This window comes from Lontra canadensis, unplaced genomic scaffold (assembly GCF_010015895.1).
Source record: "Lontra canadensis isolate GAN:19392208 unplaced genomic scaffold, GSC_riverotter_1.0 scaffold4, whole genome shotgun sequence".
Taxonomy (NCBI): Eukaryota; Metazoa; Chordata; class Mammalia; order Carnivora; family Mustelidae; genus Lontra; species Lontra canadensis.
The window spans coordinates 40,500,168-40,521,018 of NW_022630998.1; the positions used below are offsets into that span (position 1 = coordinate 40,500,168).

At 40.5% G+C, this 20,851-nt stretch overlaps 3 protein-coding genes across 8 annotated transcripts in view; 2 read left to right on the plus strand and 1 right to left on the minus strand.

Annotated features, from left to right (window-relative positions):
• The window catches only part of RAD17 (RAD17 checkpoint clamp loader component), a 40,806-nt gene extending 40,537 nt beyond the window's left edge, over positions 1-269 (minus strand). For 2 of the 5 annotated variants that reach the window (XM_032849079.1, XM_032849086.1), the window contains exon 1: positions 161-236. Coding sequence is in view for 2 of the 5 variants with exons in the window: in XM_032849068.1 (XP_032704959.1) it covers positions 161-176 (16 nt within the window). In the remaining 3 variants the exon portion in view is untranslated. Of the gene's footprint in view, positions 1-160 lie in introns of all 5 variants that reach the window. The other 3 variants (XM_032849068.1, XM_032849097.1, XM_032849113.1) reach the window with 3 other exon arrangements.
• Positions 270-557: 288 nt separating this feature from the next.
• Positions 558-18,311, plus strand: AK6 (adenylate kinase 6). Of its 2 annotated transcripts, none has more exons than XM_032849148.1 (5): positions 558-642; positions 1,563-1,655; positions 11,211-11,269; positions 11,579-11,724; positions 17,854-18,311. In XM_032849148.1, exons 1-5 carry the CDS (start codon positions 615-617, stop codon positions 18,044-18,046), a joined length of 519 nt encoding a protein of 172 aa, XP_032705039.1. In that variant the 5' UTR covers positions 558-614; the 3' UTR covers positions 18,047-18,311. The 2 variants fall into 2 exon arrangements, with proteins under 2 accessions (XP_032705039.1, XP_032705030.1); XM_032849139.1 differs by having other exon boundaries at positions 599-723.
• Positions 1,563-3,431, plus strand: TAF9 (TATA-box binding protein associated factor 9). Its single transcript, XM_032849127.1, has 2 exons — positions 1,563-1,655; positions 2,390-3,431. Exon 2 carries the CDS (start codon positions 2,407-2,409, stop codon positions 3,202-3,204), a length of 798 nt encoding a protein of 265 aa, XP_032705018.1. The 5' UTR covers positions 1,563-1,655; positions 2,390-2,406; the 3' UTR covers positions 3,205-3,431.
• Positions 18,312-20,851: the final 2,540 nt, after the last annotated feature.

Here is a 20,851-nt window from a genome sequence, read left to right on the forward strand (position 1 = left end):
CTCACGCCAGGCCAGAATTTTGCACCCCCACCCTCCAACCCCAAATGGAATGGGCAGGTCGGGAGGAGGAGCGAAGACAGCTCCGGGAGGCGTGAAGGCAGAGATGGGTTCGCGTCTCCAAAACATACATAGACCAAAGCCGCAACCGCGGCGGCCTTACTTTCCGGGAGCTGCATCCCCTCGTGGCCGGAGAGGAGTGGAGGAGCCACACTCTGCTCCAGCGGAAAGGCAAGTACCTGGCCCTAGCCGGGCTCAGCGACGAGCCTCTCGGAGGTCCCGCCTCCCGGGGACCTTCTAGACCGGTCGACGCTTACGCGACACAGGCAGAAGGGCAGCCGCCAACGGCCCCGGTGGCTTAGGCTTCTATCTCACTGCCTGACCCAAAGCAAGGACCCGACCTGTGCCCCTGCTTTGGACTCTGCGCTGCAAGCATGCTATAGGAGGCCAGGTAACCAATATTCAGTGGCTAGGCGGTGGAGACGGCCGCGAGCGCCGCGCACGGCCTAGAAGCACCCGGGGCCACTGGCGCTTGACGCAGCTCGCCGCTTCCGGCTCCTCCCTGTTGTGCGTAAAGCGCGTGGGCCTAGACGCCCGGAGCCAGCGCGGTGAGGACCATGTTGCTTCCGAACATCCTGCTCACCGGTCAGGCGCGCGGCGGGGCGGCGCTGGGTGGCGGGGCAGGCCAAGGGCGTCGAGTGCGGTGGGGCGTCGGACGTCCGAAGGGTGCCGTTCGGTGTTCTGTTTCGAGGCTAGTAGAGGGCCGCGCGGCGTGGCGGTTGTCAGGGCCTCGAAGAGACCGGTTCCTCCGACCGTTGTGGGAGGCGGGTGGGGGGCGGGGAATGTTGATACTGTTGGCCCGAGGCTGCTCGGTGAGAGAGGGAGACTTCTTCAGGTCCTCTTTCTGGCAAACTGCCGAATCTTTCGGAATCTGGTTTGTTGTTGTTGTTGTTGTTGTTGTTGTTGTTTAATTAGCAGGGTTTGTCTTTAGAGTTTTAGCGAGATAATGTAAGTCGCTCTCAGACCCTTAGTGGATATTTTAATGCTGCTGGACACCTTGTCCTTAGGCCTTTCTGGGGCGTATCTCTTTTTCTTTTGTTTCTGCCAATTACGGTTGGACAAAAGGGTTCGAATATATATGGCGCAGGGTGATTAACTTGCTTGTACTTTTGTTGAATTAGCATCAGAAGCTTTTTTATTGTAAAGTTCCCGGGGTGATAGCTGTCTTTCATACTGGTTAAATTTTTTTCCCCATAAATGATTTAATTTAAAAAACTAAAATAAATGATGGTAATTTGAGATACTTAGTGTTATTCTGGGAGTATCTGTTAACGGTGGCAGGCAGTCTGCGAATTGCTATTAATCCCCAAAGCCCCACTCCTGATAGATCAGATACACTTGGTGAGATTCTCTTATGCAACAGACTTTGAGTAGTTTTGATTAGATTATAGTGTATATTCACAGGGAATTGCTAATTAGGATATTTTTCGCTTCATTTGTTAAAAACTTGAAGAAGGGTAGATAGGGGGCTAATGTCTAACAAGTATCCTTGGCTTGTCTTACAGGTACACCAGGGGTTGGAAAAACCACGCTAGGCAAAGAACTTGCATCAAGATCAGGACTGAAATACATTAATGTGGGTGATTTAGCTCGAGAAGGTAAGGGATGCATTGGTGATGGTTTTAAAAAAGAGAGAGACTAGATAATAGAGTGTTAGTATTATACTTGTCAGACGGTACAGAAAGCAGAGACAGACCATTAAGGAATTTATGCTCTGTGGGGAACCTGTAGAAGGAGAAAGTAATATATGTGTAGTACTGTCTTCGGTTGTTTTGACCATTCTACCCCATCCTGCCCCACTCTGTTGGCCAGTAGTTCTTCTGAGTGGTAATAATTGGGAAGGCTGCCATGAAGAGATGGGACATAGGAAGAATGTTTTTGAGATGGGCAAACACATAAAGGTTTGGATGGTCCTAAGCGTATCTGTTGAGATGCTGAGTATAAGTCTCACTGGAAGGATATTATTTTGAGCTCTTAGGACATGACTGTTTTATAGTTTCTTCTTAGCTTTGTTTGATAGTTGCATGCCTGCACACAACTGCACATTATTCTAAAGTGATAAATGCTTTTATTTTACCACGTTTTTCTCCCAATTTTTTATCACTCCCTTATTTGTCTTCATTTTTTTTATATTCTGTAATTTGTATAGGATAGAAATTTAATAAACTTAAAGGGACCTTAATTAAAATTAAAAAGATTTAACACTTAAAATTTAAATATATTTTCAAAAATTTAGCAGTATTTAAAATTTTTTGAAGTTCCTGATAGTTGCTACTAAAGTAACTATTTCAGATTTGATCTAATGTCCGTATTTTTTTCAAATGATCTAAAGTCTGATCAACGGATATCATGGAGTCTGGCAAGATGGCTTCTCCCAAGAGCATGCCGAAAGATGCACAGATGATGGCACAAATCCTGAAGGATATGGGGATTACAGAATATGAGCCAAGAGTTATAAATCAGATGTTGGAGTTTGCCTTCCGATATGTGACCACAATTCTAGATGATGCAAAAATTTATTCCAGCCATGCTAAGAAAGCTACTGTTGATGCAGATGATGTGCGATTGGCCATCCAGTGTCGTGCTGATCAGTCTTTTACCTCTCCTCCCCCGAGAGATTTTTTATTAGATATTGCAAGGCAAAGAAATCAAACTCCTTTGCCATTAATCAAGCCATATTCAGGCCCCAGGTTGCCACCTGATAGATACTGCTTGACCGCTCCAAACTATAGACTTAAGTCTTTACAAAAAAAGGCATCTACCTCTGCGGGAAGAATAACAGTTCCACGGTTAAGTGTTGGTTCAGTTACTAGCAGACCAAGTACTCCCACTCTTGGCACACCAACCCCACAGACCATGTCTGTGTCAACTAAAGTAGGGACTCCAATGTCCCTCACAGGGCAAAGGTTTACAGTACAGATGCCCACTTCACAGTCCCCAACTGTAAAAGCATCAATTCCTGCAACATCCGCAGTTCAGAATGTTCTGATTAATCCATCATTAATTGGGTCCAAAAACATTCTTATTACCACTAACATGGTGTCATCACAAAATACTGCCAATGAATCATCAAATGCAATGAAAAGAAAACGAGAAGATGATGATGATGACGATGATGATGACGATGATGACTATGATAATTTGTAATCCAGCCTTGATGCTTGTAACATGTATACTTGGTCTTGAATCCATTGTACTAGATTAAACACGCATGCTGGGTATTTTCAAGTTGTGTTGTAGAAAACTTAAATGCTATTTAATGAGTAAATATGGTTATCCTTTCCGATTGAGATGTTGGGTTTTCTTTAATGGGATTAGTAATGGTTATTCATCATCCTTTAAGTGTAAAAAATAAAACTGTTTTCATCAGTTTGTTGGTATTTTGGCAATTATGTTTTTAGAAGCAGTTTCCTCACATGTCACCAATAGGAATAACAGTGACAACAACTTGAAGTACTGGTTTGTTCATAAACACTAGAGTAGTACTTCTAGTGTCTTCAGATGTTTAGATCACAGCATGGTCTCTTTTTTGTAGAGTCCACTTCATCTGTTTGGATTTCTCTTCTTCAATTACTCAACTTCTTCCTGGGTCCTTTTTTGCTCTCTTTGGTTTTATTTAAGGACTCTTAATGTGTCTCCCAGGATGTCCCCACTTCAGAACTTAATTTTTTTTTTCCGTTATCTCTTTTTGCAGATGAGTTTTGCATATCTTAGCTTTGTCATATTTTTGATACTGTAAGTCAGTATCATGATCATATTTTTAATCCAGGTTTGGTATTTAAGTACAGTGAATAAAACTTAGGTATTGTTTTACATGACCAGTCTCCCATTTTACACCTACATAAAAAAATCTGTTTTTTTTCCTTTGCCTGTTGAACTTTACAGTCTCTGACAAGTGATTTTAGAGTCACATTCAGTTGTCAATTTCAGTCTTCCAGTTTATCTTACAATATTTAACACTTTTTTTTTAAAGGACTTCATTTATTTATTTGACAGATCACAAGTAGGCAGAGAGGCAGGCAGAGAAAACAGGAGGAAGCAGGCTCCCGAGCAGAGAGCCCGCTGTGGGCTCCATCCCAGGACCCTGAGATCATGACCTGAGCCGAAGGCAGAGACTTTAATCCACTGAGCCACCCAGGCACCCCTGAATTTAACACTTCTAAACTTAAAGAAGTTGCTATATAATCAATTGTGTAGTACTGAGAGGAACAGTAACACTAGACATTTGGTTCCTTTCATATTTGTATTCAACACTATTTTAGCCACTACAACACATCTAAGTGTGTATAGTCCCAAACATCCTCTCTCTATATTTTTTAAAGATTTTATTTATCCATTTGAGAGAATGTGCATGCACAGAGCGGGGGTGGTGGGGAGGGCTAGAGAGGGAAAAGCAGGCTTCCCACTGAACAGGGATCTGGATGGGGGTGGGGGGGTTGTTCCTGGGTTCCTAGGCTTGAGACTTGAGCCAAAGGCAGATGTTTAACCAACTGAGTCACTCAGGCACCCTTAGGTGATGGTCTTCATAAGGTTTTTCATAATATACCAGATTGGTTTTTTCCCCCGATGCCATTTGAATGTATCTGGAAATCTTAACTAAAACATATTTCAAGATAAAATCTTAACTAGAAAATATACTGAGACACCTGTCCTCATTTTTCTCAAATAGTTATATATTTTAAGGGATACCATGTAACCATCTATAAAGCAGTGGCTCTCAAATAAGTGTGATTTTGCCCTTCAGGGGACATTTGGCAATTTCTGGAGACTGGATAGTCAAGACTGGGGTGGAGACCAGGGATTCTGTTGAACATCCCACAATTCACAGAATAGCCCCCCACTCCTATAAAAGAATTATTAAGCTCAAAATGTCAGTAGTATTTGAGATTGAGAAACCCTGGTATAAAGAAACAAGACCAAAAAAAAAAAAAAAGCCACCCTGATTTTATTTTTTTTATTTTTAAAGATTTTATTTATTTGACAGAGATCACAAGTAGGCAGAGAGAGAGAGGGGTGGGGGAAGCAGGCTCCCCTCTGAGCAGAGAGCCTGATGCGGGGCTCAATCCCGGGACCCTGGGATCATGACCTGAGCCAAAGGCAGAAGCTTAACCCACTGAGCCACCCAGGCACCCCACCACCCTGATTTTAAATGAATTTGTCTAAATGGAGTTGACAGCCATTCTAGAAATCCTGTTGAAACTAAGTTCTTAGGTCATGTGGAACCAAGGCAGGAAAAATTAGGTGGGGAATTTTTTTTTTTTTTTAAGATTTTATTTATTTATTAGAGCAAGTAAGAGCATGAGAGGGTAGAAGGTCAGAGGGAGAAGCAGACGCCCTGCGGAGCTGGGAGCCCAATGTGGGACTCCATCCCAGAACTCCGGGATCATGACCTGAGCTGGAGGCAGTCGCTTAAACGACTGAGCCACCCAGGCACCCTAGGTGGGGAATTAAGTGTTTTGTTTTGTTTTTTTAAATAAAGATTTTTATTTATTTATTTGACAGAAGTAGGCAGTGAGGCAGGCAGAGAGAGAGAGAGGAGGAAGCAGGCTCCCCACTGAGCAGAGAGCCCAATGCGGGGCTCGATCCCAGGACCCTGGAATCAGGGAATTAAGTTTAATAAAATTATTGGGAGTCCTAACTATGGTGTGGCTAAGAATGCTTTTCTTACCCTTGTTATTTCCAGCCTCAGATTCTTCCTCACTTGATATCCTTTCCCATATGCAATCACTTAGTTGCACTTACCAGCACCCTTAATTTTCCTGCCACAAGTGTATCCATCTTAAGCCTCTGTTCATAAACCCCAGGATTTCCCATAGGTCTAGACAAAGTATATTAACACTGGATCCACTGGAAACTTGTAAAGCATAGCAGAGCCCGCAACATTTAAAATCTTGATCTTTTTCTAACCCAGGAGTTGGCAGGCTGCTGCTGTTTTTTACAGGAACCACACTGCCCGAACACTAGCCCACAAAGCGTGAAGTATTTACTCTCCGGCCTTTTACAGAAAAAGTTTTGCTATCCTGGCTCTAACACCTTTATCCCATTTTCCTCCCCTCCACTGGAAGGCTTTGAAACTAACCTATTTGTCCCCTCCGGCACTACTATCTCCCAGTCTGCATGTGATCTCCCTCCCACCATATACTTCCTTTTTAAAGATTTTATTTATTTATTTATTTATTTATTTGAGAGAGAGAATGAGCGCGCGCATAGGGAGGGGCAGAAGGAGAAGCAGACTCCCCGCCGAGCAGGGAACTGATGTGGGAGCTCAGTTCTAGGATCACAGCTGAAGCCAGGGCAGACTCTTAAGTGACTGAGCCACCTAGGTGCCCCCTACCATATACTTCTTTCCCAATAATTTCACTACAGCTATATTGTTACTTTGCCCCTGACTTTAGTAATCTCATCCCCTCTGAACTAGTCACTCCCTTTAAAAGAGCCTAATTTCTAGATACCCACTAAAGGTAACCACCTTGGTAGTTCCCAGACCTCTCCAAACTAATAAGACTTAAAAAGCACATGCTCTGAAGTCCTACCTGACTACTTGCCCACTCTTGATTCCTGTTCCCCACATAGGGACACATTCAAACACTACACAAATACATTTGCCCTGTAAATCTTGATGGCTTGCCTAAAAAATTGATATGGTACTCATCCCATTTTCAAGCCCATTTCCAGTGAATCTCTTACTCTTTGGATCTTTTCCTTCCCTCTTTTTTATGTCCTTTAAAAAAAAGAGGGAGACGGAATAAACAAGACTTGACCTTTTTCTGTTAAAGTCCATCCTCCCTAATGATGAACTGGTCATAGTTTACCTTCAGCCTTCCCTGCAGCCACTTCCCTAGGTCCCCTTCAGTCTACACTCTGCGCACTTACTGTTCCTCAGACCCTGGGAATTGACCTCCATGTCTTTATACATGCTATTCCCTTCATCTATAAGTGCTCTTCCTTACCTGCCCTATAAAAAACTCTTTTTTTTTTTTGACAGACAGATCACAAGTAGGCAGAGAGGCAGGCAGAGAGAGAGAGGAGGAAGCAGGCTCCCCGCAGAGCAGAGAGCCCGATGCGGGACTCGATCCCAGGACCCTGAGATCATGACCTGAGCCGAAGGCAGAGGCTTAACCCACTGAGCCACCCAGGCGCCCTAAAAAACTCTTTAAAATGCCCAACTCAAATGTCACATTTTGGTGCTCTCTAACTTTTTAAAGTAGATTTCATTGTGCTTTTCTCTACATAAAAGGTCAGGTATCAAAATACTCAATCCTTCTAAACCAATTAACTTCTTGGTACTAGTTGCATCACAGACATAAGCTTCTTGTTGGATTGAAGTAAATGTGGTAAATATGTTTCCAGAGTAAGAAATCTGAGGGTTACCTGGCTAGCTCCATGGACAGAGCATGCAACTCTAGATCTCAGGGTTGTGAGTTCAGGTCCCACGTTGGACATGGAGTCTACTTAAAAATTAGGGGTACCTCGGTGGCCCAGTCAGTTAAGCATCTGCCTTCGGTTTGGGTCATGATTCCAGGGTCCTGGGATTTAGCCCCACGTCAGGCTCCCTGCTCAGTGGGGAGTCTGCTTCCCCTTCTCCTTCTGCACCTCCCCCATCCCTGCTCGTGGGCTCTCATTCGAGGTCTCTCTCAAATCTTTTTAAAAACCGTATAAAGTAAGAAATCTGAAAATGTTTTAAGTACTGGCAACAGCATCAAAATAGATAGCATTCCAATCTTAAATAACAGCTTTCATGTGAGTGTATTAATTCTGGGATGGCAGTTAAAATGTAATGATTTTATAGTTTAACTACAGCTGGAAAGATCTTTTGAGGTAAGGACTTACCATTTAACTGGCCCCACAATCAATTTTTCTTCTCCAACTAACCTATCTTTAAATAAATCATAAAACTTTGTTAAGAAAATTAATTTTCTAAGCTTTTGGTAGTTTAATCAATTCAAGCCCTTTCATCTCTTCTAGATTAGGACCCTATACATATACAACTCTAAATTTGACTTCCAACTGAAACTTTCTAAAGTAGCATACGTTAAAGAAAAAAAAATTACAAGTAGCATACGTTTTTCCCTTTTTGGGGGGAAATCTGAAATGAAGTTTAGAATCCATTTCTTCATTCCTTATGGTACAGGTTATAACCATCAGTCATCTAAAATTCTGCAGTAGCCTTGATTTGGTGTCCCTGCTTCTGGATTTGTTTCCTTTCAACTCATTCTCTACAGAGAAACCAAAATTATTTTTAAATATTTGTAATTGATCATGTCATTTCATTATTAAAATGCTTTAATGATTTTACTTTGCTTTGGGATAAAGTCTAACTCTGCAACTGTTAAGGACCTTTTTGATCTGGCCTCAATTTACCTGACCCTTTATCATCTATTTTCCAACTAGTCTAAGAGACTTTCCCTCCCCTGAGTTTTCCCCTCCTAATTCTCTCTGGCTTTGAATACCTTCTCTGTTGAATATAGTCTTCCCTGGGTGGCTCAGTGGGTTAAGCCTTTGCCTTCAGCTCAGGTCATGACCTCAGGGTCTTGGCATCGAGCCCCAAATCAGGCTCTCTGCTCAGCAGGGAGCCTGCTTCCCTCTCTCTCTCTCTCCCTGCCTCTCTGCCTACTTGTGATCTCTGTCAAATGAATAAATAAAATCTCTTAAAAAAAGAAAAGAAAATAGTCTTCCCTACTTTTATCCCTTTGGTAACTGCTCCAAGTCTCCCCTTAAAAGTCACTTCCTCCAGGAAGCCTCCCCTAATATCCCACGTTTATGTTCCTAACATAATAGGTGTCCATACTTTTGCTCTTCCAACACCATGAATTATAACATTAAAGTATCATCCTGATATAATTTCCAGGTTACTTGTCTGTCCTCTCTTTTTATTGTAAACTTTTTAATGTAAACTTTTTATTGTAAAATTTTCCCTTTTTGAGGGAAAGACTATGTTTGCCCTCCTGGTCATTTTGCTCACTATTAAATCCTTATTACCCCTACAGACACCTGTAAATGGTATTTGATAATTTTTTTTTTTAATGAACGTTTGAAAGCTTGGATTACACTGTTCAACTACACTAACATGATTTAAGAAATCCTGCATCTCAGCATTGCAGTCAACTTTAATTCTAATTTAATATTGCAGTAGTTGTCCTTATTTTCAACAACATATATTTTTAATGATTTCACTAGTCTTAAGAGTCAAGGGTTTAGGAGGTGCCTGGGTGGCTCAGTGGGTTAAGCCTCTGCCTTCTGCTCAGGTCAGGATCCCAGGGTCCAAGGCCGTATCAGGCTCTCTGCTCAGCAGGGAGCCTGCTTCCCCCTCTCTCTGCCTGCCTCTCTGCCTGCTTGTGATCTCTGTCTTGTCAAATAAACAAAATCTTAAAAAAAAAAAAAAAAAAGAGTCAAGGGTTTAAATATGAAGGAACATTAATATTCACTTACCTCAGGTTATGACATAGTACAGAATCAGCAGAAGATATTAGATTTTGTTGCAGTGTAAAAATAATACACAGAAAAGGTACTCCAAATCCTAATTTATCTCCATCTTTTTTCTTCTAATCTTTGACCCTGTTGCAGACTACTTTGAATTCTGCTTTTTATGTTTTACCCCTTGTGTTAATAAGCATTATCATGTGCAACCTAGTGTATACTACATATTACTACCTTAGTATTTCCTTAGCTTTAATTATATTTCATCAAATTAGAAAACAGAGATTTTAAGTATTTCCCTATTGTTGAATTTTTTAAAATCATTTTATCACTTAAAATTTTTTCAGGTTTGGCTCAGTGGGTTAAAGCCTCTGCCTTCAGCTCAGGTCATGATCCCAGGGTCCTGGGATCGAGCCCCTCATTGGGCTCCCAGCTCAGCGGGGAGCCTACTTCCCCACCTCTGTCTGTCTGCCTCTTTGCCTACTTGTGATCTCTGTCAAATAAATAAATAAAATCTTTAAAAAAAAAATTTCAGGTTAGAAGTTAAGTGGTAGAGGAAATCTATCAATGGCATGACATTTTCCTTTTTAAAATTATTTTAAAAATACGTTTTAATATACTATATATGTATATAATAAATGCAACAGGCATAAAAAGGCTCATTTTAATTTGCATCTCTTTAATAGCTGGGAAAGTCCATTTTTTCATGGTATGTTAACTAATTATCTTTTCCATCTTGTGGGAACTCTTATTTGTTAAGCTACTTATTTTTATCTTGATTTTGAAGGTCATTATATAATCTACATTTCAGTCCTTTGTCCTACTACAAAAATTTCTCCCAGTCTTTTATTTTTCTGGGTACATTATTTTTCATTGAACAGAGATATAACTTTTCTTTTTTTGAGATTTAACATTTTATGTGTTTTATTTAGTCATTGTATTCTTTCACAAACTCGAATCATTCCTTTATAGATTAAATTTTCTACTAGTTGTCTTTGGAATTAAAAAATTAGCTCTTTAATTTACCTAGTTTATAATATAAAGGATTTAGATTATTTTCTAAATTGTTAACCAGTTTTCCCTCTGTCAAGCAGTTTAATTTTTTTAGCTAGAGTTTCTGCAGGTTGAGCAATAATCCAGGGAAGCAAAGGCCACACTAAGGTGCTCAAGAGGTGGCGCTTGTGCCCAGCATCTGTCCATATACCCTCCAGGCTCTGTGCCTCCCTCAAGGACTACTCTTTTGTTACTTCAGAACTCATGCTTGTTTTAACCTAATTTCAACCTTTCCTAAAATAGGTAAGATTTTATTTATTCTAGAGAAAAAAAACACACATATGTGCCAGCAGAGAGGAGACAATCTGCTGAGCACAGAGCCTGTCATTGTGGGGCTCAATCCTCTCTTCCCACCAAACGGTAGCTTAACCAAAAATAAAATATAGTCCTCTTCCAACAGTCCCACGAATTCTGAAATTATTCATTTTTAGTTGGTTTCAATTTTGATAACTAAAATTGGTATCAGACTGCTGTCCAAGTTTCCTTCTAGATAAAATTCTAATTTATCAGTATTGCTCTTCACATTTGGTGTCCATGTGACATCTACTGTGTTAGTGCCCTCGTCAGTCTCTAAAAGAGTAATTGGTGATGTATTTCCCAAAATATAAAATTAACTGAAGACTACTGAAAGTTACTTAGAAAATACTACTTTTCTTTAATATGCCAATGTAAATCTCTTTTAGGGCAGTTATATGATGGCTATGATGAAGAGTATGAATGCCCCATTTTAGATGAAGATAGAGTAAGTACAATTTTTATTTAGAAAGTATACTTTTTTTGTTTGTGTTGAGAGAGAGAGAGAACACAAGGGGAGGAGTAGGAGCAGAGGGAGAGTGTGGGAGACTCTTAAGCAGGCTTCATGTCCAGCGTGGAGCCTGACACCGGGCTTGATCTCACAAACCTGAGATCATGACCTGAGATGAAATAAAAAATTGGACACATAACCCACTGAGTCACCCAGGTGCCCCTATAAAGTATACTTCTTATAATTTAATAGGAAAGTTGACCTCATTTTTTTAAGAGGAGCATTCTTTTTCTCCCTTTCTCACAGGTAGTTGATGAGTTGGAAAACCAAATGAGTGAAGGTGGAGTTATTGTTGATTACCATGGTTGTGATTTCTTCCCTGAACGCTGGTTTCATATAGTTTTTGTGCTGCAAGCAGATAACAGTGTGTTGTACAAAAGACTTGAAACAAGGTAAGAAAGGAAAAACACTGAATTCTTAAAGTATGATATAAAACTTTATTCAGATTCCTGAAATTGGCCAGTACTACCATGAGAAAGGAGTCTTTTGAAAATGTGACGCTTGGTCTCTCGTTATAAACCATGCCTGTGTGGTACCAATGTTCTGAGTCCAAAAGAAAAAGATGCTTGTGGGGCCCCTGGGTGGCTCAGTTGGTTAAGCGACTGCCTTCGGCTTAGGTCATGATCCTGGAGTCCCGGGATCGAGTCCCGCAGCGGGCTCCCTGCTCGGCAGGGAGTCTGCTTCTCCCGCCCACCTCTCTCTCTCTCTCTCTCATTCTCTCTCTCTCAAATAAATAAATAAAATCTTTAAAAAAAAGGTAAAAAAGAAAAAGATGCTTGTGTAAAACACAGGCAGTAATTTATAACTGAGTAAATGAATACTGCAATTGACAGTTTGATTCAGTAAAATATACTATACGGCAACCCTATTTAGTCATACTCTTTCCTTAATGTAAAGCCTTGCTGGGAAAACAGCCAAGCCAAGAACATACTCTTGAGAACTGGATGAACATTACCCTCCTTCATTATCCCCTCAACATGAGTGGGAGAGTTTATGAAAAACGGACATGATAAATCAACGTTTCACCACCTTTAAAATATATTTGAGTTGGTCTCTCCAAGAGGACATCAGACTTAATCCAGTATAACCAAAACAGAAATTTTTATGGGAAATGTTTTTCCACTGTCTTTTGATTCAAGCTGGGAAAGATGGAGGTTCTAGAGGGGTTTATAAGGCAATCTCAGAAGGAAAGCTCTGAAAGTTTGCCCCTAAGTTCAGGTTTAGAATTTGAAGGTCAGACTGTCAGTGGTAGTCAGCTTTGACTAACCATCACTGCATGGGATACTTGCAAAATCCTTGCACCAAGGAATATAGTAGCAAATATACAGGAAGGTTGGAGCTAGACCTAAAACTATAATCATCTTTCTCTTGGCAGTGAAAAGCCATTAAAAGTATTTTAAATGAGAAGTAAGAGAGATCATAATAGTACACATTCCTTTTCTCAAACAAGGCAATTTAAAATTTTTATTAAAAATTACTGTTTGGGGGCATGTGGCTGGCTCAGTCAGTACAGCATGCGACTCTTGAACTTGGGGTTGTAAGTTAGAGCTCCAGGTTGGGTGTAGAGATTACTTAAAAATAGAATCTTAAAAAAAATTACTATTTTATGTAAATAGGGGAAGACTGACAAGGTCTGAAAAAGCTATGAGAGAGCTAGTCTTGTTTTTAGCCACGAAAAAAGTTACAACGTAATCACCTTTAAAAAAAAGCTTTATTTTTTGAGATAAGTTCTTATTGAGATAAGTTCACATATATAAAATGTACCCATTTGAAGCATGCAATTCAATGGTTTTTAGTATGTTCACAGAATTATGCATCCATTACTGTAACCAATTTTAGAAAATGCTCATTGTCCCCCTCCTCCCAAAAAACCCATACCCATTAGCAGTCACTCTGCATATATCCCCAGTCCCTCAGTCCTAGGCAACTGGTAATTTACCTTCTGTCTCTGTGGATCTGCCTATTCTGGACGTTTTATATAAATGAAATCAATATGTGGTCTTTTGTGGCTTCTTTTATTTAGCATAATGTTTCAGGGTTCATCTGTGTTGCAGCACATATCAGTACTTCATTTGTTGTTTTAATCAAATACTATTCCATTGTATGGATATACCATATTTTATTTATCCATTTATCAGATTATAGATGTTTTGGTTGTTTCCATTTTTGGCTATTATAAATAATTCTGCTATGAACATCCATGCCTCTGGTTTGTGTGGACATTATATGTTCATTTATCTTGGATATGGAATTTTAAGAATAGGACTGCTGGGCGATATGGTAACACATGTTTAACATTTTGAGGAACTGTTAGACTATTTTCCAAAGTGGCTGCACCATTTTACCTTCCCAAGAGCAATGTATGAAGGCTCTAGTATTTCCACATCCTTACGAACACTGGTTATCTCTTTTTTATTGTAGCCTACCCAGTGGATATAAAGTAGTATCTCATTGTGGTTTTGATTTGCATTTCTTTGATCACTAATGATGTTGAGCCTTTTCTCATATGCTTACTGTCCATTTGTATGTCTTCTTGGGAGAAAGAGCTCTTCAAATTCTTTGCCCAATTTTTTATTGGGTTCTTTCTTTTTAATTCAGAAGAGTTTTTATTTCAGATGCAAATCTCTTATCAGATATATAATGTGCAAAAATTTTCTCCCCTTCTGTTGGTTATATTCTCATAAAGCTAATCATCTTTTAAGTAGTTCAATTTAATCTTGTTACAAGGTTGAACTAATTTGAATTTGAATATTTGCTTTATCTTTTTCATTAGCTAATTAGCTGTCTGATTTACATGTCTTCCTAAAGATTATGTAAGTTAATATTTTTAAATGTCTTTGGAATTGGGATAGCAGAGATAGATCTGTATGTATAATCAAGTACCCAATTGGTATATAGTATTCCCATCATAAGTATTCCACTCTTTGGGGGGGTCCTTTTTTAATTTAAATATATCAATTAACATATAGATATTATTAGTTTCAGAGGTAGAGTTCAGTGATTCATTAGTTGCAAAGAACACCCAGTGCTTATTCCATCAAGTGCCCCCCCCCCCTTAATGCCCATCACCCAGCTACACCATCCCCCTACCTACCTCCCCTCCAGCAACCCACAGTTTGTTTCCTGTGCTTAAGAATCTTTTACGGTGGGACGCCTGGGTGGCTCAGTTGGTTAAGCGGCTGCCTTCGGCTCCAGTCATGATCCCGGCGTCCTGGGATCGAGTCCCACATCGGGCTCCTTGCTTGGCAGGGAGCCTGCTTCTCCCTCTGCCTCTGCCTGCCTCTCTGTCTGCCTGTGCTCGCTCGCTCTCTCTCCCTCTGTCTCTGACAAATAAATAAATAAAATCTTAAAAAAAAAAAAAAAGAATCTCTTACGGTTTGTCTCCCTCTCTGATTTCATACTGTTTTATTTTTCCCAGGTTTGTTTCTTTTACTGACTAGAATCATGACATATGTATTGTTCTTTGATGAGCTTGTTGGCGATGTTCTCAGGCTAGCACACTCCTTTTTATCCATTATATATTCCACAGAATTAGTGTCACTGTTTGGGTTGCCTCATTCTGCTGTTATAATTATGCCCATTTTTGTGCACAAATGAGCACAAGGGCTGGAATTTGAGGGAAAGAGTGCCAGTTTGAGCCCTTGGCAATGTGAGGTGAAGGCATGTTGACCTGGCACTGAGCAGGTGGCAGGCCGTGCACGCCAACTCGGGCAGGAGAGTGGCTGGACTGTGAATTTAGGACCCACAGATCGATGGCATCCTGTGTGACAGGGATGTGGCTGGTTTTGCTTTTAACTTTAGTTTTTCTGGGAAACTCTATCTCTCCTTCTATTCTAAATGAAAGCCTTGCTGGATACAGTATTCTTGTCTGTAGATTTTTCCTTTTAGCCATTGGAATTTATCATGCTGCTTTCTTCTGGCCTGCAGAGTTTCTGCTGAAAAACCCAGGGATAGCCGTTATGAGGTTTCTCTTGTATGTCACTGCTTTCCTTTCTCTTGCTGCTTCTAAAATTCTTTTTTTTTTTTAAAGATTTTATTTATTTATTTGACAGAGAGAGATCACAAGTAGGCAGAGAGGCAGGCAGAGAGAGAGGGGGAAGCAGGCTCCCTGCTGAGCAGAGAGCCCAATGTGGGTCTTGATCCCAGGACCCTGGGATCATGACCTGAGCTGAAAGCAGAGGCTTTAACCCACTGAGCCACCCAGGCGCCCCTAAAATTCTCTCTTTATCACTACTTTTGGCTATCTTATTTACTTTGTGTCTTGGTGCAGACCTCTTTGGGTTGGTTTTGTTGGGGGCTCTCTGTGCCTCCTGGATCTGGTTTTCTTTCCTCCCCCAAGTTCAGGAAGTTTTTTAGCTATTATTTCTTCGGACAAATCTTCTGCCCCCTTTTCTTGCTCTTCTCCTTCTGGGATCCCTGTCATGTGACTGATAACGCTTGACAGTGTTGCTGAGTTTCCTGGGTCTGTTCTCATTTTGCCTATTTCTTCCCCTCTGATCTGCTCAGCATGATTACTTTCCATGACTCTGTCCTCCAGGTGGCTGATCCGTTCTTCTACTTCCTCTTGTTTGCTATTTATTCCAGGTGGTCTATTTTTATTTCCATTTAGTGAGTCCAATATCTCTGATTGGTTCTTTTCTACGTCTGCTGTTTCTTGGCGGGGGGGGGGGGGGGGGCGGTTCTCATGCATCTTTATGAGCATTACTTTAAATTCACTATCAGACATATTACTCATCTCCATTTTGCTTAGTCTCTGGCTGGGATTTTGTTCTGCTCTTTCACTTGGGACATATTCCTCTGTCTCTTGCTAATTCTATTGCTGCGTCTGTTTCTCTGTGTTAGGAAAGTCAGCTGCGTCTCCCGCACTTGGAAGTAGAGGCTTTATGAAGAAGAGGTCCCACAGTGCAGTGTCTCCTGTTCCCCAGAACCTGGCACTTGAGGGGTGTTTCCGATCTGTGTTGCTAAAGGGGTGTCCTACCTTTCCGGTGGAGCTGTGTTTGCCCTCCGTCCAGCCTGTGATGCTTCTCTGCCTGTTGTGGGCAGAGTCTGGTCCCCGTGGTGTTAGTGGGCCAGTTGGGGGTTGCCTTGAGCTTGCGCTGAGTCAGACCATGTGTTTACTGGAGATGAAGGAGCACCAAACTGCAGGCATTTTCCCTGTGTTGTCCCCTCAGAAGCTTTTGGTGGTTGGTGGGGCCTGTAGTCAAGACCAGCTGCCTACCCCCAGCCCACTGCTGGGGTCACAGTCAGACTGGAGCTCCTCCAGTCTCCTCCCCCTCCCTGGAGCAGGACTCACTCTGGAGTGGTGCTGGCCTTGTCTGGGCTGTGCGCACACTGGCAGGCTTGTGGCAGCGCCTTGATGGGATCTGGCCAAGAGTGATCGGAGAGGGTGGATCTGCTTCACTGTGGTCTCTTGTCTATGTCAGGCCGTGGAGAGTCTGTTCTACCAGCTTTCCGGTTGCTTTCTGGGTTATTAATGCCGATGTAGGTGCTCTCTAGGCCACCACGCAGCAAGAGGTGAACCCAGGATCCTCCTACTCTGCCATCTTCCTAGCAACCTCTCATAAGTATTCCATTTTTTTATAAAGATTTTACTTTTCAGTAATCTCTGCATCCAATGTGGGGCTCAAATTTATAACACTGAGATCAAGAATTACATGCTCCAGGGCATCTGGGTGGCTCAGTCATTGAGCGTCTGCCTTGGGCTCAGGTCATGGTTCCAGGGTCCTGGGATCGAGCCCCACATCGGGGTCCCTGCTCAGCAGGAAGCCTGCTTCTCTCTCTCCTACTCTCCCTGCTTGTGTTCCCTCTCTCACTGTGTTTCTCTCTGTCAAATAAATAAAATCTTTAAAAAAAAAAAAAAAGAATCACATGCTCCACCAACTGAGCCAGCCAGGCACCCCCCATGAGTATTTCATTTTTATATGCCATCTAGTTATTTTATCTGTCTATATCTTAGCTCCTCTAATGCTTTAAAATTTTTTTTAATTTTTTTAAGATTTTATTTATTTATTTGACACAAAGAGAGATCACAAGTAGGCAGAGAGGCAGGCAGAGAGAAAGAGGGGGAATCAAGCTCCCCACCAAGCAGAGAACCCTATGCAGGGTCGATCCCAGGACCCCGAGATCATGACCTGAGCTAAAGGCAGAGGCCCAACCCACTGAGCCACCCAGGCACCCCTCTCTAATGCTTTTTAAATCTAGGACCACAGCTATAGCCTTATTTATCTTATAACTCAATATCTGGCTTGAGGTAGGTAGATATGTTTGCTAATTGAGTGGATGACAAACCGTGTGGAGAAAATTAAGATAAACCTAAACACTGAACTTTGTTTAACCCTCTTGTCAAAAAAGTCTCTCATATTACAAGTGCCAATCTAATTTTCTTGAGGTAAACAGGCTACAAGAAATATTTTTGCATGATTTTTCATGTATTTAAAAGTGTCCAGTTTCTAGTGTGTTTCTAAAATTCCAGTTAAGGTATTTCAGTTTGCTTTTTGTTTTATCTTCTCATTGTCTTCTAGGGGTTATAATGAAAAGAAACTAAAAGACAATATTCAGTGTGAAATTTTTCAAGTTCTTTATGAAGAAGCATTAGCATCGTACAAGGAAGAAATAGTACATCAACTGCCCAGCAATAAACCAGAAGATCTAGAAGATAATATCAATCAGATATTGAAGTGGATTGAGCAGTGGATCAAGGATCATAGCTCCTGACTTACAAGACTGGCTTCTTTATAACCACTCTTGTTATATCCCTGCCATAATGAATAAATTGTCCAATTATCAGTAAAACTTCTTTATTAAGATTGTGCTGCAGGTCTAGTAGATGGATAATCTACAGGTTTATGTTTGGGCTTTTTTCTTCCATGAGAAAGCAAAACATTCTCATGTATAGTATATATAATATCATTAAGGATTTAGAGTAAAAACTGTCATCTTAAATGCTTTACCTGCTAAAGAATAAATAAATCTGACCAAAGGGGTAGCTATCTTCTAAGCTGATTGCAAAAGAAAATGAAGATGATCCCTTAAAAAAAATTAAGACTAAGGATAAAACATCAGAGTTTTTCATTTTTATTTCTTAAAGTAAAAAAACAGAAACACGATTAAGTGGTAATAAAATCAAAAGGTACAAAGGAGTATCCTGGAAAAGTGGGTTTCCCTTCTACGCTGCCCCTATTCTTCAGCCACCCAGATCCCCTCCCTTTAGGAAGTAATGTTGCTGGTTTCCTATGTCTCTTTCCAAGAGATTTTATCCGAGAAGTGTGTGTTTGTGTATGTTAGTTTCTTTAAGCATGTGGCAGCATGCCATGTATGCTGTTCTGTATTTTCTTTTTTTCATTTAATGTATTTTGGAGAGTATGTCATCTCAGAACATACAGAGAGCCCTATTTTTTAAAATTAAGATAAAATTCACCATTTAAAAGTGCACAATTGACTGGCTTTTATTATATAACACAATAATGTGCAACGATCACACATCAACTGTCACTAATTCCATATATGACATTTTTCTCACCCCACCCAAAAGAAGTCCCTACTATTAGCAGTCACTTCCCATTTTTCCCCCTGGAATCACTGCTTTACTTTGTCTATATGGATTTGCATATTCTGGGCATTTCATATAAATGCAGTTATACAGTATGTGGTCTTTTGTGCCTGGCTTCTCTGACTTAGCATAGTATTTTAAAAGTCATCCATGTTGAAGCCAATACCAGTACCTCATTCCTTCTTATCATCAAATAATATTCCGCTGTATGTACCATATTTTGTTTATGCATTCTATCAGTTATACAGCTGGGTTGTATCCATTCTGGGTATTAGGAATTATGCTATGAACATTTATGCACACAGTTTTTTGTGGATGTAGGTTTTCAATTCTCTTGGGTATACAGGGAAATTGCTGGGCCATACTAAAACTGAGCTTAACTTTTTTTTTTTTTAAGGTTTTTATTTATTTATTTGACAGAGATCACAAGTAGGCAGAGAGGCAGGCAGAGAGGAAGAAGCAGGCTCCCCACTAAGCAGAGAGCCCGACGTGGGGCTCGATCCCAGGATCCTGGGACCATGACCTGAGTCGAAGGCAGAGGGTTTAACCCACTGAACCACCCAGGCGCTCCTGAGTTTAACTTCTTGAGGACATACCAAACTTTTTGCAAAGTGGTTACATAACTTTACATTCCCACTATCTATGTAATAGGCATCTAATTTCTCCATATCCTTGCCAACACTTGCTACTGTTTATCTAATAGCCATCCTGTAAATGAAATAGTCATATCTGATTTTGGTCTTCAGTGGTTTTCATTTTGGTTCATTTGGGGGCGGAGTGGGGGAATGGACTGGCCCACGGAGACGGAGATAGAGAATCCCACGCAGGCTCCACATCCATGCTGAGGTGGATCTCACAACCCTGAGATCATGATCTGAGGCAAAATCAGGAGTCAGAGGCTTAACTGACTGAAACACCCATGCACCCTGGGCTTCTTTTCATATGCCTATTAGTCATTCTGATATCATCTTTGGATCCCTATTTTTTTTCTTAAGTTTTATTTATTTCAGTAATCTCTACACCCAGTGTAGGGCTCAGACTCAAGGACCCAGAGATTAAGATTCTTGTCTGTGCTCTTACAAATCAAACAGCCAGGAGCCTCTGGATCCCTAATGTTTTAAACATTTGCACAGAAGTCCATTTAGGATGTGCTGTGATTGGTTTAATCAGTCCCCTACTGATGGACATTTACATTGTTTCCAGCTTTTTACTATTACAATGTTGCCAAGAATAGAAAGACTAACATATATATTACTGTATGCCAAGAACTCTTTAAAACACATTTCAAAAGTGAATTCTCTCAATCCACATGATAACATTGGAAGTAAGTATTATTATTATTTCCATTACATGAGTTGGAAACAGGGCACAGAATCAAGTGACTTAGCCAAGATCATAGCTGGGAAGTATCAAGAGTCAGAATTCTATCTTAGCAAGCTCTAACTCATTAAGTTACGCTGCTTAATATACGTGGAACTTTGCACATGAGCAAGTTTATCTGTAAATTCCTGTATAAATTATATGCAACCATAACATTTAGTAGATTCATTTTAATAACCATATATTGTCTATTATATATGTGTAAAACTCCACCCAAATAACTGGTGGGAAATGCCTCCCAAGGTAAGTTCTTCATCTCCAGACAATCATAACCTAGTATATACATGGAAGATATACACAAGAATGGACCCTTTAGACAAATCAGGTAGATCGTGGCAAGTGCCTTACTAGAAATTCTAACATAATGAGAGAACAAAAGAGAGAACTCTCTTCCTACTATGAATATCAGAAAAGGATAGAATATTAGAAAAGGGTGAATATCATATAAAATAAGGATAATTACTTCATAGGGCTATTGTAAGGATTAAATGATATTTGAACTTAGTACCATATATGTGTGTGTTTCTACTTTTTTTTTTTAAGATTTTATTTATTTGACAGAGAGATCACAAGTAGTCAGAGAGGCAGGC

Excerpts from the sequence above, each read along its gene's own strand:
- AK6 (XM_032849139.1), top strand. The coding sequence starts at position 615 with ATGTTGCTTCCGAACATCCTGCTCACCGGTCAGGCGCGCGGCGGGGCG. Across the intron at positions 724-1,562 it reads GGGCGTCGGACGTCCGAAGG|GTACACCAGGGGTTGGAAAA; the intron begins GTGCCGTTCGGT and ends CTTGTCTTACAG. Across the intron at positions 1,656-11,210 it reads GGGTGATTTAGCTCGAGAAG|GGCAGTTATATGATGGCTAT; the intron begins GTAAGGGATGCA and ends AATCTCTTTTAG.
- TAF9 (XM_032849127.1), top strand. The coding sequence starts at position 2,407 with ATGGAGTCTGGCAAGATGGCTTCTCCCAAGAGCATGCCGAAAGATGCA.